Source organism: Trichosurus vulpecula, chromosome 7, assembly GCF_011100635.1.
Source record: "Trichosurus vulpecula isolate mTriVul1 chromosome 7, mTriVul1.pri, whole genome shotgun sequence".
Lineage (NCBI taxonomy): Eukaryota > Metazoa > Chordata > Mammalia > Diprotodontia > Phalangeridae > Trichosurus > Trichosurus vulpecula.
Window position 1 is genome coordinate 260,578,734 of NC_050579.1, and position 18,675 is coordinate 260,597,408.

Here is an 18,675-nt window from a genome sequence, read left to right on the forward strand (position 1 = left end):
TCTTGGCAAAGATAATGGAGTGGACAGCCATTTCCTTCTCCATTTTACAGATGAGGAAACTGAGGTAAATAGGGTTAAGTGACTTTCCCGGAGCCGGTGCCTGCAAAATTGCACAATATAGATGGCAACGACTCTACTTTTAACCATAGCATATCCAAACTGGGGACTGTAAACTACTACGTATATATATACACACACAGACACACACACACACACAGGCACACACACAGACACACACAGGCACACACACAGACACACACAGACACACATGCACACACACACGCACACAGACACACACAGACACAGACACACACACGCACACACACGCGCTCGCACACGCGCGCACACACACACACACACACAGAAGGCCTGCAGGGTCCACACCTGGATAGTGAGTGCTACGGAGGGCATTGTTATCTTTGGTCATCCGATCCATGATCGTTTTCCAACTCTGGTTGATTTGGTCGAAAGAGGCTGACTCCTGGGGCAGCTGCTTACGGATGTCCTCTCCCAGAAAAATGTTCTAGGGGAACCAGGAATGTAACGAGTCATATTCCCATCCCCGTTGCTTCTTAAATCTCTGCTCAGGTTTGAGAAGAAGGGAAGAACAGAAGTTGGGAGGGCTAAAGGCCGTTTCTGTAAGGGGTGGAAACTCATGTATCTAAGTTTAAGATTAGTTCGGGGAGGAGAATGGGAATGAGGATGATGAGGAGAATCGGGGAGGGGGCCTAGGGGAAATGCCAGTGCTTAGGAATGGCTTGGGGACGGGAGTGGGAGCTGATACCTAGGTTCCAAGAAGGGAAGAGAAATGGGAATGAATTCTTGGCTTCTGACCTCTAGGTACATCCACTGGCGTTGGACGGTAAGCACCATCTCAATGACCTCTAGGATAAGGGAAAGGCAACGTTCCCAGAGATCCACCTCTTTTTCAAATGCTTTGACGAAACGCGACGCTTTCATGGTGGACAGAGCCACCTGGTTATCCTCCAATGCCTGGAATACATCTTCTGTGCCTCTGGGATGGAAAGAGACACATATGCCCCATTTCTATTTGTCACACCTTGGTCCCAACACACCAACCCTGGTCCCTGGTTGCTAGCTTTCAATACCTTCTTCTAGGACCCTACTTTAGTCTCTGGCTTCTGGCATTGTCCTACCTGAGCCTGTGGTGGCCTTTGTCTTTGTAGGGCACTATGTCCAGCTGAGTCACATCCCAGGTCTTGGCAATATTTTGTAATGCCTACATGGAGAAAATGGAAGACTTAAAAACTTAGTTCCCGAGTTGCTAAGAAGAATAATGACCAAAAGGACAAACCAAAGAATAAGACACCAAATGCCTGAGTTTCTAGAAGGCAAAGGAGACAGAATAGCTGGAGGGGTGGAAGTAGGGGAAAAGTGAGGGGAAGGGGAGGGTTGTCAAATATCCAGGTTCCATACCACTTCTATAGCCAGCTCTTTGGTGGCTGAAGCAGAGATTTCCCCAATCTTTTCCACATGTTGATCCATCCCAAGCTCCACAATCTGTTCCAAGGTGAAGCTGTCTGATTCTTGATCAAACATCCTCTGTATCTCATCCTTCACCTGGTCCCAATGCCTACAGACACAGGTAGGGAGTTTTGAGCAAAGGGCTCAGAGCCGCCGACAACAAAGCATTCCCCAGGAAGATTTCAGAAGTGCTCACATTTCCACCTTCCCAAGGGATAAAAGACTTTTTATTAATTAATACATTCACTTAACAAACATTGATTCAATGGTGACTATATATACAGAACTATGTCAGATAATGTGAAAGATACAAGGCTGGGGAAGACAGTTTCTGCCCTCCAGGAACTTACAATTTAGTAGAAGAGTTAAGAGAGAAAGAGAAACACATAACTACAATATAAGGCAGAATAAGGTGTATTTTGTGTGGTATAAACAAAGGACTATGGGAATTGAGGGGAGAGAGGGAGAGAGTGAGAGAGAGAGGGTGGAGAGAGAGAGACAGAGACAGAGAGAGAGATGACTTCTGGCTGGAATGATTTTAGGGAGGTGTCATAGAAGAGGCAGCATTAAATGTGGACATTGGTGGGGATGGAGGGCATTCCAAATAGAGGGAATAAAAATGTATGGAATCAAGAGGGTAGCAAAGCACATTTGAGAAGTGATGAGTAGATCATCATCCGGCTGAATCACAGGAGTCAGGTAGGGGAGTCGTGAGAAAGCAGAAGAAGCAGGTTGGGGACAGACAACAGAAGACTTTGGATGCCAGGCCAAGGAGTTCGGGTTTCATTCAGCAGGGAACAGGGAACCAGTGAACACTGTTGAGCAAGGGAGTGACATGGCTTATGTATTCATGGTATAGTAGAAAGAACCTCAAAATTAGTTTCGGAAGACCTAGTTCCAGGCCCAGTTCTCCTCCTTAACAGGATCTTAGATGAGTCATTTAACTGCCCCGAGCCTCAAGCGTTCTCATCTGTAAAATGGCAACGCTAATATCTCAAAGAACTTTTTTGAAGATAAAATGAGATGTTTGTGAAAGTGTTCTAAAAACTATAAAAGTGGCATGCAAACGCGATACGGTATTATCCTTACTCATTCAAAAATTTAAACATTTAGCGAGTGCCCACTCGTTAGTCAGTCAATGATCAACTATGCTAACACTGGGGATACAAAGAGGCAACATACAGTACCTGCCCTTGAGGAGCTCGCATCCTAATAGAAGAGGCGCCATGCGTAAGGCTATATAGAGAGAGCTTAACGGGGAAATCATCAATAGAGGGCAGGCATTAGATACAAAGCACTGTGTACTAAGTGCCAGGGATATAAAGACGGTCCCTACCAACATGAATACAGGCAAATAACCAAAAGGCGATTGGAGGAGGGGAAAAGGTTTAATAACTAGGAAGACCAGGGGAGGATTCCTGGAGGAGGAAAAAGTCCCTAACTTGAGCCTTAAAGGAAACTAAGGCCGAGGTGAGAAGAGAGCATGTTCCGAGGGTAGGGGGTGACAGCCTGTCCAAAGGCAGGAAGCTGGAAGATGGAAAATGGCAAATTCTGGAAAGTGGCTTAATGAATGTGAAATAATCTTGGGAAGGTAGATTGGAGCCTGATTTCAGAGGGCTTAAGCACCACAATGAGGATACTGTATCTCATTCTAGAGGCGATGAGGAGCCCCTCAAAGTTTTGGAGCAGAGAAGGGACATGGTCCCTTGCACCTCAGGGAGATCATTCTAACAGCTACATGGAAGATGGACTGGGGGAATAAAAAACAGAGAGAGATTAGGCGGCTATTGGAACACTACAGACAAGAGGTAATAGAGGCTTGTATGAGGGCAGAGGCCACGAGAATCAAGAGAAGGGGACTGATGTGAGAGATGCTATGGACACGTTATCAACAACACTTGGTGACTGACTGGATGGAGGTGAAGGAGAGGGAAGAGTCAAGGGTGGGAACCTGGGAAGGTGATGGTCCCCTCAAAAGAAACTGAGAAGTTTAGAGGAAAAGCAGATTTCATGGGGAAGGCGATGAATATCATTTTGGACATGTTTAATCTGAGATGCCAGTAGGAAATCCAGGCCAAAATGTCCATCAGGCAGTTGATAATGCAAACTAGAATGCAGGAAAAAGATTATGATTTAAGAGAGAGATCTGGGAGTCATCTACTTGAAGATGATAATTGGGCCCATGAGAACAAATGGGTAAAGCGATGCCTTAGAAAGATTAATTTGGTGATAGCAGACAGAATGGACTGGGGAGGGCAACAAAGAAGAAGCAGAGAGATCAATTAGGAGGCTATTATTTAATTGAAAATTATAATATAATTATAATAACAACATCCTCCATGCCAGAGGTATCAAACATGCTACTCACAATGCTACTAAGTGGGTGTGAACCAGATTGCTTCCTCCATGAAACCTTTCCTGGTCCAAGGAAAGAACCTTTCCCTTCAGACCTCACCTGGTTTTGCAGCCTAGGTTCAAAATGAGGTCTCCTCAACTATTTAAGTAACTATATTCTAATGCTCCCAATCCATGCTTCCAACCCAAATAGGATTTTTTTTGGTAACATCAGAATTTGTCTTGTATCTAGATCAAGAAAGAAAGAAAGAATGGAGGAAGGAAAAGAAAGAAGGAACGAAGGAAGGAAAAGAAAGAAGGAAGGAAAGAAAGAAGGAAGGGAAGGAAGGAGGAAAGAAAAAAAGAAAGAAAGAAAGAAAGAAAGGAAGAAAGAGAGAGAGAAAGAAAGAGAGAGAGAAAGAAAGGGAGGGAGGGAGAGAAAGAGAGAGAGAGAGAAAGAAAGAAAGAAAGAAAGAAAGAAAAAGAAAGGAAGACGGAAAAGAAAGAAAATAAAAGAAAGAAAAGAAGGAAGGGAAAGAGGAAGGAAAGGAAAGAAAGAAAAAAAAGGGCCCTCAGCCACCTCTGCAAACACTCAAGGTAACAAGACATCAAATATAGGACAGGTTTTATCTATCCCAATGACAAATGTGAAAGATTCATTTTGTTGTTGTCCACTTGTTTCAGCCATGTCTGACTCTTCATGACTCCACTTGGGGTTTAAGATACTGGAGTGGTTTGCCATTCCCTTCTTCAACTTATTTTACAGATGAGAAAACTGAGAGAAACAGGGTTAAGTGACTTTCCCAGGGTCACACAGCCAATAAGTGTCTGAGGTCACATTTGAACTCAGGAAGATGAGTCTTCAGGCCCAGTGTTCTATCCACCGCATCACCTAGCACCACCTACGTATAGCTGGAATTGAATATATCTGTTTGCATGTTGTTTCCCCAATTAAACTGAAAGCTCCTTGAGACCAGGGACTGTCTTCTGCCCCTTTTTGTATCCTCAGAGCCCAGCACGCAGTCTAACAGCCCAAAAGACTCATACCTGAGCCCATAAATAATCAAGAAAAATGTCTCTTTGTGATGGGAAGGTCTGTGTCTCCCTCTGTAAGCCTTCTACATCTATAGAAACTGGGAAGGGGTAGGAAAGTTTTTCTCTTTCTTGATGAGTTCTCTCTGTCTCCTTTTAAGCCAAGATATATGAGCTTCATCAACTTTCTGATCCAGGAATTAGTAATAAAGCCCATGACTTCAAATGTCTATACACAAATACCCAAAGTTTAGGAAATAAGCAAGAGGAACTAGAAATCCCAACACAAAGAGATAAATTTTATCTCATACAAACCACTAAGAATTGGTCCTAGGAGATGGGTATATGTGGGTATGATGCTTGGTGCATAAACTTGTGGTGCCGGGGGTGGCAATATCCAATACATGGTTGGAAATAAGGCGCTAGAGCTCAATAGAGAGTTCTGGGCTGGAGAAATAGATTAGCAGTAAACTGCATGAGGTGACATTTGAAGCTAAGGGAGTGGAGGAGAGAAAACACCTACAGAGAGAGCAGAGAAAGGGGCCCAATGACAACATAGTGGGAAATGCCTACATTAAACGGCAGGGAAAGAATCTGATAAAGAAGGATCAGAAAGGTTGTGCCGTGTATTAACATTCCCCTTGACATTTTTCCAAATAAAATTATTTCAATAAGAAAGGAAAAGAAAGTATGAAAGAAAAGAAGAAAGTGTGAAAAGAAAAGGCTAGGGGACTCAAGAGTATCAAATGTTTCGAAGTCAAAAGAATGAGGACTGAGAAATAGACACTGGAGGTGGCAATTAGGAGGTCACAAGTGATCTTTGAGAAAGCTCTTTTGTGATGTGGTAAGGCGAAACCCAGGCTAAAAAGGGGAAAAAAAGAAAAGGAAAGGATGGCAAGGAAGTGAAGGCAACATCTGTGGACCTGTAAAAGGAAGCCTGGAGAAAACTGGCCCATCTTCTGATCCCTGTGGTGATCCCACGGGCCACAGGAAACGACTCACAAGGGGAGAATGGCAGGGCAAATTCTGAGACACTGGCACAGCGATCTTTTTGGGACAGGTACGAGATCCTCACAAGAGGAATAAAAGGATGACATCTATTTTTTGCACTTTCTTTCTCCTCTCTCTTCCTCTTTCATCTTTCTAATTCAGATTTCCAGAAGCAAGATGGCTGGCAGTACAAGGGGTAGAGATGAAACTGGAACTTTGAGGGCCAAGCGGGAAGTGAAGAAAAAATGCTTTGCCACCAGCAATGTCAGTCAGAATCAGCTGCAGTGCCCAGGAAACTACCATGAATGCTGTGGTTGGTGAACTGTGGAAAATTTCCTTTTCCCCCACTTCCTTGTAATATATGAACCTCAAATAGGGAATGAAGGCCCCTCCCCAGTTCCTTTTTACTAGCCACAGTCGTACATACTCCATAAATGTTCCCATTGCACCAAAGACCTAGTAGAAAGCTGGCATGACAGAGAGAGTTCGGGTTGTCTTTTGCATTTTAATTACAAGTTACTAAAGTTCTATGGTCACAGACTACCAAGTATCCAAACCTATGGGTGCTGAATGAAATACCTCTAAGGGGGTGAGGGAGACACAGAAATAAGCTGTAATTATAATAGCTAATGTCACATTTTCATATTTAACTAAATTGGAACATGGGACCCTAGAAAAATGCCATATGCAGCACACAGAAAGTCACCTGAACTCTTTCTGTCTGTCAGACTCTGTCAGAAGACATGTAGCCAGTGAACTGGCATGGTGGACCTAGAGGAACAATCTGCTTGAGTGTCCTCTAGCAGGTAACTCACTGCACTCAGAACGAATTCCAATCCCTCGACTAGATTCTTACCACAGATAGGAAACAATACTCCAAGGGTATACCATACTCCATTATATTTAATTTCCCACTAGCCTCCTGGATATTCCACAAACAAGACGCTCCAATGTATCAGCTTTGGGCATCATCTCTGTTGTCTGCCGTGCCTGAATACTCTACCTCCTTTGCTCTACCTACTGACTTCCATGGCTTCTTTTAAGTCCTAATCCCTCTTAATTCCAATGCCTTCCCTGTTAATTATTTCCTATTTATCCAGTAATATAGCTTGCTTTGAATATAACTGTTTGCAAACTGTCTTCCCCATTCAACTGAAAGTTCCTTGAGGTCAGGGACTGCCTTTTGCTTCTTTTTGTATCCCCAGAGCCTAGCATAGTATCTGGCACACAGTAGGTACTTAATAAATATTGACTGACTGATATCACATGTTGGGGAAAAGTGATAAAGAAAAAAAGTATCGTAACTAAATGGCAGGGTTAAATGAAAGTTTTTATTTCATACAGGGAGACTCGAGCATATTTTTAGGCAGAAGAGAAGGAGAGAGCAGAGAGGAAGAACTATTAAGAGAGAGGGGAACTAGGTCCCAGAGGAGTTTGGAAGGGCTAGGATCAAGGGCACAGAAGGAAGAATTAACTTGCACAGCTCCCCACCAGCAACCTTACCTTTCTCTGAGAGCTGGGTTGCGCAGGTCTGATATGAGGGGCATTGTACGCTTGAACTGCTCAATTTTTGACCGAGTTGTCTCAATGATTTCCCAGTTTCGGTCCTAAGCAGAAAGAAAGGTAATCAAGCATATTAGAATGTGTTCTTGAGATAGGGGGCCTAAGATCTCCCATTGACCTCTTTTGTCCCTTACATCCCTTACAAAGGCTACCTCCCTACCTTCTCTCCACCACCTCCCCACTCCACAAACCTTATACTCTTTGCCCAGCCTGGTGAGGCGGCGGTACAGCCCATGGGCCATGCTTTCCATGGCCTCTGCCTGCAGCGTCAGGAACCGGCCCGTCTTCCACTGGTTCCAGTTCTCTTCCCAATCCCGTGTGATCTCCCAGACCTGCTGCAGGGCATCAAGCTCCTATTTGGCCAAGGAGAAAGAGAGACTTCAGAAATGGAACTTTCTCCCTGGTCCCTTTTTGCTCTTCAAGTTGCTTCCTTTGCCCCTTTCAAGTATAAGAACATCCTCTCTATTTCCCTTTTCTCTTCCTCTGTTCTCTTAAAAGCTCCCCCAAATACTTCTTTAACCCAGCCTATTTCTACTCAGCCTCTCCAAAGAATTCTGTCCTTATTTCCACAGTGGTCTAAGCTAGCACCCTACCTTTTCCAGGTTCTGTAGGTCCTTGGAAGCAGGTTGTTCAATCTTGAAGATGCCCAGGTTGGAGTGAAGGGCGTTTTCTTCTTCCCTCATGGAAGCCAACATTGCCCGCACAGCCGCAATTTGTTCCAGGGCTGCTGAAAAGCCCACACTGCTAGTAAAGGGACCTGTGAGGAAGGGAGAGAGGTAGTAGGTTCAAGGATCTGCAACCTTCTTCATCCAAATGATAGGCTCTCCTGAGAGCAGAGGGGCTGTTCCTGAGAGGAGAAACCTCATAAAACTGTCACCAAGCGGAGGAGTGATTAAGGAATGTGTACCTGCGGCAGTAAAGGTGATGGTTAGATAAGAGGAAGAATCACCAAAGGAAATAACAGAAGACAGGAACAGCTAGAATACAATATTTAGACATGGGGACTGTGTGCAGAAAAGACTGCAAGTTTTTCTTCTTTCTTTAAAAGTTCTCCTCACTTTGGACTTGGCTTTTATACTGTCAATCCCCCAGCTCTTGAGCTTCATAACCCTTGATCCCCCTTTTGATGGCATATGGGCCCTGGGAACGCCCCCACCCCCACAATTTTTCTTGAACTTTCCCACATGGCCCAGATCCCTGTCATTCACCTGGGCACCCACCCTTCCCAGTTAATCCTTTCAACTACCCTTTCATTGTGGTCCTCGTGGTCTGCACCTGGCCTCACCCTAGATCACCACTCCTAGATTCCCTCCCCTGTTCCCAAACTAGTTGGCCATTCCTAAATCACAGCCAGATCTTCCCACAGCCTTCTGTATAAAAGGTCCATCTTGCCTCCATGAAAGTGCTCAGATTCAATCTGACCCACTTGTCAATACAAGCGTCATAAATGCTCTGATTCCCTAAGAGTCTGGCCAACAGCACAGATTCTTAAAATCTCACCCACCCCAACCAGTGTTTTAATAAACCTTGTCTCTGACTGAAAGAAGGCTCGAGTCAAATTCGTTCAAGGCAGGACCCTTGAATTTCAGGGTTCCCAAACACCCCTAGCCCTCAACACTTCTAGGACCCAAGTGTCCATTTTCTGTTTGATCTCATTCTGCTTCTCCCAAAGTTTGAACCACAATCTCAGGATGGAAGAAGGGGAACAGGCTAATATTGTGGATCCTCAGGACCCTGAGGCACCTTTGGTATCGAAATCCTCCAGAAGGGAACGGGCTTTCTTCTTGAAGTCATCTGCTGAGTGAATGAGGCTTGTCTTGAACTTCTCCTTATGCCGTTTCAACATTTGTTCACTGTCCAACAGGACTTGCTGGAAGGAAACCCATTCCCCATTCAAGCTGTCCAGCATTTCTAGCACCTGTGGAAGACACAAAGGCAGAGATGACTCATCCTCAGTAAGCCTTGGTTTGGTCTGGTTTGGTTCGACCCACTCACTCAATGCCCCTTATCCACTCTTCTCTTTTCAAAGACTCAAAGAACCTGAGAGTTGGGAGAGTCTGACCTAATCCAGTCTACACTGGAAAAAGAATATTCTTTATGTTGCATATGCAACAAATGCTTATCTAGACTTTACTAGAAGGACTCCGGTAAGAGTGAACCAACTACTTCATGGAAAGTTCCGATTGTTAAGAAGCTTTTCCTTATATCAAGCCTGTATTTGTCTCTTTGCGACTTCTCATTGTTCTGCCCTGGGGCCAAGAACAGTCTATTCTTCCATGCGACTACCTCAAAATGCTTCAAAAGAGCCCTTTGCCCCTTTCCAAATCATCTTCTCAAAGCTAATCATCCCCAGTTCCTTAGGCCAAGCCTCATATGACATGGACTGTCACTGATATCATGGGAGACTGGACCCTTCTCTTCCAGAGCCAGCATGAAGCTGAGAGCTTCACGTATGAAGGTAATAGAAGAAGGGTACAATGAATGAGCCCAGTCCTTATGAACAGCTGATGCAATTGCCAGTTGGCCTTTGGAACATGTATTCAGTGGCTGGACTGAGTCTGCAAATCACATGAATAAGGAACCCCTTTGATTGGCTGTGGCTAAGGAAAGTACATTCAAAAGGTACTAGCTGACGTTCTACCGCCTCTTCTTCAGGACTCCTTCCTGACTATTTGTGTTCCAGTGAGAGAAGAAAGACAATTGTATAAAGTGAGGAAGCTTGGGCCCTCCCCATCCAAGGGCAACATATAGTGAGTACTCTAGCCTCGCTCTCCAGAGGAAGGCCGGCAACATCACCCCTGAAGGGTTCTAGGGGTACCCTTAGGTAGCTTTTCTCTAAATGCTTTTGGCTCAAGTCACCATTCTGCTGTGGTTCCACCCCACTATTAGGGACCAGTGACTCCCAGTTCTTTTTAACCAATTAACACCAATTAGCTTTCTTAAAAGAATATTTACTTAAAAGGCACAGTGAGGACATGTAATCTGACTCTTAACCAAGCTGGGTGGGGGAGGAGCAGCCTTGTGCTGCTTGCTCCTGTGGAATGTCATCCTGGGTTAGTGAACAGGGAAATTTCTTCAAGTCTACAGAGAGGTAAGTTGGAAATCAGGGAAATACTAAGGTGGCTGTTCATATCCCTTGAACACTTATCTACTGGGGAATGGAATGATAAATGCTCAAAGGATAAGTATTGGAAGTTTCCAAAGGAAGAAATTCAAGCGAACAACCACGATACGGGGAAAAAAATGTCCTAAATCACCAATACCCACAGTCAGAGAAATGCTCATTAAAGCAATCTTGAGGTTCCACTCATACCTATCAGGCTGGAATAAATGACAAAAGAGTAAAATGACAATTGTTGGAGGCAGTTATGGGAAAATGGGCACACTAGAGAGAGCACAGCCATTCTGGAAAGCAATTCGAAACTCTGCCCAGAAAGTGGCCAAATTGTGCATACCCTTGGTCCCAGCTATACTACTAGGCCTATACCCTCAAATGAATCAAAGAAAAAGGAAAAGGATCTATACATACAAATATATTTATAGCAGCTCTTTTTGTGGAGCCAAAGATTGGAAATTAAGCAAGTGTCCTCCTATGGGGCCATGGCTAAACAAACTGTGACGTATGAATGGAATGGAATGTTATGGTGCCATAAAGAAATGACTAAATGAACAATTTCAGAGGAAACCAGGAAGATCTTTATGAACTGATGAAGAGAAAAGTGAGCAGAACCTCAGAGAACAGTTCATACAATGAATACAATATTACAAACCAACTCTATTCAAAACAATAATAAATCATAGCTCCAAAAGAATGAAGATCAAACATCCTACTCACCTCCTGAGAGAGGTGAGGAACTTGGGATGCATAGAGGCATACCTTTTCAGACATAGCTAATGTGCACCGCTAGGGGGTGCTGTGGATAGAATGTTGGGCTTGGAGTCAGGGAGGCCTGAGTTCAAAAGTGGCTTCAGACACTTACTAGCTTTGTGACCTTAGGCAGATAAATTAATCTCTTTTTTCTCAGTTTCTTCAACTGTAAAATGGGGATATAACAGCGCATGCCTCCTGTGGTTGTCGTGCGGGTTAAATGAGATAATTATAAAGCCCTTTGCACAGTGCCTGGCATGTAGTTGGTGCTGTATGAATGTTAGCTATTATTATTATTATGTGGGATTTTGTTCTGCTGGACAATGCAGCTATGATATTAAAGAACTTGTTTTCCACGTTTATTTTTAAATTTGTTCAGTGGGTGGAAGGGGTAGTGAGAGGGAGAGATTAATTAAAAAATACTTGTTACTTGAAAATTTTTAAAAATAAATTATAAAAAAAGGCAATTAGAAAATTATTAAATAGATCCATTTTATGCTTCTGTTACTGAGACGAATTTATTTAAGTGTCATGCCCTTTTTTTAAAGCCATGAATGCCCTGTGAATATATGAAAATGTGTTAGAATTCTCATTGTATATCTGAATTCCACAGCAAGGATCCAAGTTCAGTCAAGATCAGTGTATATTAAAAACCAAAATTAAGGGGAAAAAAAGAGCTAACCAGGTGATCTGTGCCTGGGATACTCTTCATGAACCTTGAGGGAACACCACTGGTAGAAACTTACACTGTCTGGTACTTGAACCTCATACTTTTCCAAAATGGTGAACTGCTCATGAATGGGAGGTATCTGGCTTTCCATATTGGCCAGATCATGCTGCAGAGTCTCCATGAGCTGAAGGCTAATCCCAAGTTCCTCCAGGGTCTGGGGTGGGCGGCTGATTCTGAGAAAGGTGGAGAGGAGAGGTTGGGTAAATGGAATGGAGAAGCCCCGTCCAACCCCCCAGTCCTCTTCCACGAGGCTCCCTGTCCGTCCCAGCGGACTCGACTCTTACTTCTCAGCATTTTCACTCAGATAATTGTGCAGGTCCATAAGGCGCCCAGCAGCCATCTCCTTAAGCAGGGTAGTGAACTTGTTCTGCCATTCATTACAATGTTGGACCAAAGAGAACTTGAGGTGGGAACAGTCCAGAAGCACGAACTGGATGTTAAGGACTGTATCTTCCTTTTGCACATTATTGGCAACCTCCGTGTATCTGTGGGAGCCCCAAGCCACTGTTAGAGCCCTACCTCCCAATGCCCCCCTCCCTTTCCTTTTTCCCTCTTCCTTTCTCTGTTCTCACTTCTCCCCCTCTTTCACTGGTTTCTCCTCTATCACTGTCCCTCTTCCAAACCCCAACCCTCTTCTTGCCCCTGCTAATTTTTTTTTCTTCCATTTTTTTATTTAATATATTTCGTTTTCAGCATTGATTTTCACAAGAGTTTGAATTACAAATTTTCTCCCCATTTCTACCCTCCCCCCCACTCGAAGATGGCATATATTCTGGTTGCCCTGTTCCCCAGACCCCTGCTAATTTTTATCCCTGCCATGTTTCTCTCCCCCATCCCGTTATCTTTCTAGTCATTCTCATTTACGCCTTTTCTATATTTTTCCTCTGTCTTTTGTTTCTTCTTGCTTTCCCTCTTTCTTTTTTTCTTACCTTCATTCTTCTGTTCCCTCTGAGTTTCTTCTCTTTTTTCCTTATCTCTTTCTATCCTTCCCACTTCCCCATTCCCTTCATTTTCCTCCCTCCATCCCGTTTCCTATTGTTCTTGTTCTCTCTCTCTGTCTCTCTCTGTCTCTCTCTCTCTGTCTCTCTCTCTCTCTCTCTCTCTCCCCGCCCCGCCTCCTCTCTCTAAGGCCTAGGGAGGTGGAGGCAAAGTGGCTGAGAAGATCTGTTATCATTTTACATAGGCTATAGCTTCATGTGCTCACCCACTTCCCATACCCTGAATCAGGCACTGCCTCCCTTATCCTTTTCCTTCCTGCATGAAATTCAAAATGTGTCTCCCAGGCCTCAGTGCCACAATTGCTATTGCAATGACAACGGCCCCCTCTAGGGTTTAGAAGAGGGCTAAAGGACAGTCGCTGTCTCCAGGCAACCACAGACCTCTGCCAGGGAAATCAGAGTAACCGATTTCAAAGGAGGTGTTTCTCTTCTGAGACAATGGAGACAGGGGCATCAGAGAGGAGGGAGTGGGGACAAGAGCAGAAACACAGAAGCATCAGGCAGAGACATGTGCGTCCCAAAGATATACAATGAGCTGATAGCAGAACTAGGAGTTTTTCTTATCTCTAATTTTTCTTCTCTGCACCCAGTCCAGAAGTACTATCCTGTCTTTCAGACTTTCACCCATTCATTTTCAGTCACTTTGCTGCTAAGCGTGCAGGCCTTTGACCCAACCCTTCTCCAACATAATGGATTCTCTTCTGTCCAGATTCCCGATTCCCTTATAGAACACTATAGAATTCTATATGACTATCTCCTTGTCCCCAGATTTTCCCAAGTCCTTACTCCTTTCTGATAATTAAGGGACCCAATCCCCCAGTTCCTTGTTCTCCTCTCAAGCTCTCCCCTATCTCAGAACTCCTGTCTCAGCCCTAGGCTCTCTTCCCAAGCTCTAGCTCTTTTAAAGACTCGGGCACTTTCATGCCCCATGCTCACCGGGCAATGTCAGCATCAAAGGAAGAGACGGGCGGATTGAGGCGCTGGTAGCGTCGGATGAAGGAATCTTTGTTGATCTCCCAAATTTCCCTGTACGTGTCCCAGGTCTTGAGGTAGTTCTGGAGCAAGGCTGCATTGGTGGTCATCCCCCCACTGATTTGTGCCTGGATCTTCTTGATGTCCTCATCTCGCTCTATGGAGGAAAAAGAGGAATGCTGAAGACAGACAGGGACCGCTAGAGGCTGCTTAGGTTGAAGCTGAGCAAATTAGGCCGGGAAATTCTACTAGGCACATATAACTAGTTTGGGGATATCTGGCTTATAATGTCCGTCGTCTCTAACAGTCAGTTCTGCGTCATGTAGGTCAGTCTTATATTACTTTCTTTCTCTTAGTTCCTAGCAAAATCATTTTTAAAATCAACTTCTGCCTTCTTGGTGAATTAAGGGGATGATCCTTCTATTCCCCATAGGACAATAATCCTATATGTCTTCTGCTCTTTATGGCCAAATGCCTCGAAAAGGCCATTGATAATAGGTGTCTCTGATTTCTCTCCTCTCATTCACTTCTTAGCACCTTGCCATCTGGTTTCTGACCTCATGATTTCACGTTCCAAAGTTATCAACGATCTCTTAATTGCCAAGTCTAAAAGTCTTTTCTAGTTCTCATTCTCCTGGACCTCTTGGTAGCTTTTGACACTGTCAATCACCCTCTTCTCCTTGATAATCTCTTCAGGGAACCACTCTCTCCTGACTGCCTATCTTCAGTCTTCTTTGCTGGATCCCCACTGGCCCGTAGAGCAGTGGATTGAGTGCCAGGCCTGGTGTCAGGAAGACTTGAGTTCAAATCGGGCCTCAGACACTTACTAGCTGTGTGACCCTGGGCAAGTCCCTTAACCCTGTTTGCCTCAGTTTCTTCATCTGTACAAGGAGGTGGAGAAGGAAATGGCCAACCAGTCCAGTATCTTTGCCAAGAGAGCCTCAAATGAGGCAATGGAGAGTTAGACATGACAGAAGAACGGCCATAGAAGTACCATAGTGTTCTACCCTGGGCCTTCTCTTTTCCCTCTATACTGCTTCACTTGGTCATCGCATCCTCTCTCACAGATTTAATTACAATCTCTAAGCTGATGGTTCTCAGATCTACACATCCTGCCCCAGTTTCTCTGCTGACTTCTAATCGCACATCTTCAACTCTTTTCAGATATCCTGACCCAAATTTCCAGTCGATGTCTTAAACTCCACATGTCCAAAATTTAACTCATCTTTCCCCCTCTTACTTTGCTTATTACTATAGAGGGCAACACCATCCTCCCAGTCTCTGAGGCTCACAACCTAAGAGTCATCCTGGATTCCTGACTATCTTAGCCCCCGTTTTAATCAGCTGTCAGGCCTGACCATTTCACCTTTGCAGTATTTCTCCACTCTACCCCCATCTCTCCTCTGACACTGTCACTGCTCTGGGGCAGGCCCTCATCACCTCATGCCTTGCCTATTGCAATAACCTGCTGGTGAGTCTGCCTGCTTTGAGTCTCTCTTGACTCCAGTCCATTCTCCATTCAACCACCAAAGTAATTTCCTAAAACACAGGTCCAACCATGTCACCCCCATTCAATAAACTCCATTATCTCCCTATTGCCTCCAAATCAAATACAAAATACTGTTTGGTGTTCAAAACCCTTTATAACCTAGCTCCCTCCTGCCTTTCCAGTCTTCTTACACCTTACTCTGTGTCATGTACTCTTCAATCCAGTGACACTGGCATCCCATCTGTCCCTCAAACAATTCACTTCCTCTCTCGGATCCAGGCATTTTTCTCCGGCTATCCCCCATGCCTGGAATGCTCTCCCTCCTCCTCTTCACCTCCTGGCTTCCTGGGCTTCCTTTAAGTGCCAGCTAAAATCCCACCTTCTAAAGAAAACCTTTCCCAACCCCCCCTTAATTCTAATAATAGCTATTTTTTCTGTATATAGCTTGCTGGTACATATTTGCTTGTTGTCTCCTGCATTAAACTGTGAGCTTCTTCAGAGCAGAGGCTGTCTTTGGCCTCTTTTTGTGTTCTCGGTGCTTAACACTATACCTGGCACATAGTAAGGACTTAATAAATGTTTATTAGCTGACTAATTGAAAAAGGGCATTCCCACAGGTAGGCCAGGAAAAATCTACGACAGGTTCCAGTAGTCTCCAGGTAGTAGCAGCAGTAGGATGATGGGAGGGACCACAATGCCTACAACCAGCATTGAAGAAGAAAGAAAAAACACAGGAGAGGCTGGATATGTAGTGCTGAATCACAGAAACATGTAACCTCAGAACCGGAAGGCCCCTCAGAAGTTGTCTAGTCCAACCCATATATAAACAAGAATTCTCTTAAGAACATACCCCAAATGGTCATCTACCTTGTGCTTGGAGACCACCAGGGAGTGGGAACCTACTACCTCCTGAAGCAGCACATTCCACTTTTACATAGCTCTAATTGTTGGGAAGGTTTCCCTTTACATCAAGCTTAAACCTGCCTCTTCGCAACTTCTACCTATTATTACATCAACCAATACAAGCATTTATCAAGTATTTACTATGTGCTGTGTACTGTGCTGGGTGCTGGGTACAAAGACATGAGTGGGCATGAAGGGAGGACAGGACCTTGATGGAGAAGAGCTTTCCTATGCCAAGCAGAAGGGATTATCTATAATCTGATTTGATTATCTATAGTTTAGAGGAAGCCACTAGAATTTACTGAGGAGAGTCACATGGCCACAACTACACAAATAACCTTGGAAGTTTCATGAAGGAGGGATTGCAGTGAGGTAGTCCTCACTTGACTTGAGGTGGTGTGGTACCATGGAAAAGTTGTCACTGCCTTTGGTGTCTTGGATCTGGGTTCAGATATTTCCTTTCGACCTTGTTTCCTCATCCTCAAGGGGCTGGACATATGGCCTCTGAGGTCCCTTCCAGCTCTAGATCCATGGTTCTGTAAATGTGATGCCCCAAACTGAACACAATCACTCCACATGCGGTCTGACCCAAGCATACTACAAGCAGGACTGTGACCTCCCAAGCCTTGGATATGATTACTCTAAATTCAGCCTATGGTCACATTAACTCTTTTCACTGTCACAACACATTGTTGATTCAAATTGAGCCCCATGGCAGCCCCATGCAGTAAAGGGTGGCTGGACCTGGTGTCAGTTGTCCTGAGTTCAAATCTGACCTCAAACACTTACCAACTGTGCAACTCAAATCACTTCACCTTGGTCTGCCTCACTTTTAGAAAAAATATAACCAAAAACAAAAAACTTACCCTCAAAGAGCCCACAATCTAATGTGGAAAACAACAGGCAAACAACCACGTACAAACCAGACAGATAGATAGATAGCTCTATAGATACAGATCTGTTGAGTGTGGTCAGGTGGCAAAGTGGATAGAATAACAGGCTTGGAGGCAGGAGGATTCATCTTCCTGAGTTCAAATCTGGCCTCAGACACTCTCACTTCATCCTGTTAGAGTCAGTTTTCTCAGCTGGAGAAGAAAATGGCAAACCACTCCTGTATTTTTGCCAAGAAAACCCCACAAAGAGTTGGACATAACCGAAATGACTGAGCAGCAATAACAAAAATAGACCTGTTTATATATGTATGTATAGAAACCTTCCTAACAGTTATGTATTGTTTATATAATCACTTACATAATTTATAATATATAATATAAGCTATACAAAAGTGGAATGGCCTGCTTCATGAGGAAGAGAGACCAGTTCCCTCTCCCTGGAGATCTTCAAGCAAAAGCTAGATGGCCACTTAGGTATGTCATACAGAAAATTCTGTATCTATATACAGATCTATATCTAGCTATATCTGTCTATCTGTGTATCTTTACATGTATACATAAGCATATATGTACATACACACACATACATACATACATACATACAGGATAAAATGGTATTAGCATTTAAGGAGGATGGAGAAGGACTTCTTGTAGAAGGTGGGGTGTTAGATGAGACTTCAAGGAAGTCAAGGAAGCCAGTAGTCAGGAAGAGAGATAAGGAGGAAAAGAATTTCAGGCATGAGGGACAAGAAAATGCCTGGAATGGGGAGATGGTGTGACTTGTCTGAGAAGCAGCAAGGAGGACATTGTCATTGGATCACACTGGAGGGGTGTAAGGAGCCTAGAAAGGTAGGAAGGGGCCAGAATATGAAGCTTTGTCTCCTCTGTCTATATCGCCTCAAGGCTCCCATCACATCCATCCTAGCAATCACATCCTGGTTTGTGAGAATAGGGACCAGAAGAGCAACTCCCTTAATATCATCAAGGCAAGCCAAGAAATTATTAGCCATCTACTTCTGGAAGATGGGTGGATATTTTCAATGCTCTATTAGTAGTCTACTATTTCATCATGCCACACTTGTAGTCTGATTCCTAAACTCCTCATCTATTTCCTCTGTGTCCAAGTGGTCTATAGTAGATTCCACACAAGATACAATATTATGTCCCTCCCCTTCACCCCTTCCTTCTGCCAATTTTGCTTCTTTTGAATGAAGTGTGCTGTTCTCTTTGAGGGCCATATTATTTTATGATACCTATGAGATCACATTTGCCACTATATCAAATTCAACACATCCAGATCTGAATACATTATTTTCCCTTTCCAACCCTTCTCTCTTCCTAATTTCCCTATTAACGACAAGGGCACCACCTCCCAATGATCCAGGCTTGCAACCTATGTGTCATCCTTTACTCTTCAC

General features: G+C 44.1%; 1 protein-coding gene across 1 annotated transcript in view; it reads right to left on the reverse strand.

Moving 5' to 3' along the window:
• DNAH2 (dynein axonemal heavy chain 2) overlaps window positions 1–18,675 on the reverse strand; it is a 119,798-nt gene that overhangs the window by 46,107 nt on the left and 55,016 nt on the right. The window contains exons 17-27 of the mRNA XM_036768396.1: window positions 13,937–14,129; window positions 12,287–12,487; window positions 12,019–12,175; window positions 9,148–9,322; window positions 7,998–8,161; window positions 7,596–7,757; window positions 7,345–7,448; window positions 1,438–1,594; window positions 1,158–1,240; window positions 835–1,015; window positions 385–523 (exon numbers count right to left, since the gene is read on the reverse strand). Of these exons, the coding sequence (XP_036624291.1) occupies window positions 385–523; window positions 835–1,015; window positions 1,158–1,240; window positions 1,438–1,594; window positions 7,345–7,448; window positions 7,596–7,757; window positions 7,998–8,161; window positions 9,148–9,322; window positions 12,019–12,175; window positions 12,287–12,487; window positions 13,937–14,129 (1,716 nt within the window). The remainder of the gene's footprint in view (window positions 1–384; window positions 524–834; window positions 1,016–1,157; window positions 1,241–1,437; window positions 1,595–7,344; window positions 7,449–7,595; window positions 7,758–7,997; window positions 8,162–9,147; window positions 9,323–12,018; window positions 12,176–12,286; window positions 12,488–13,936; window positions 14,130–18,675) is intronic.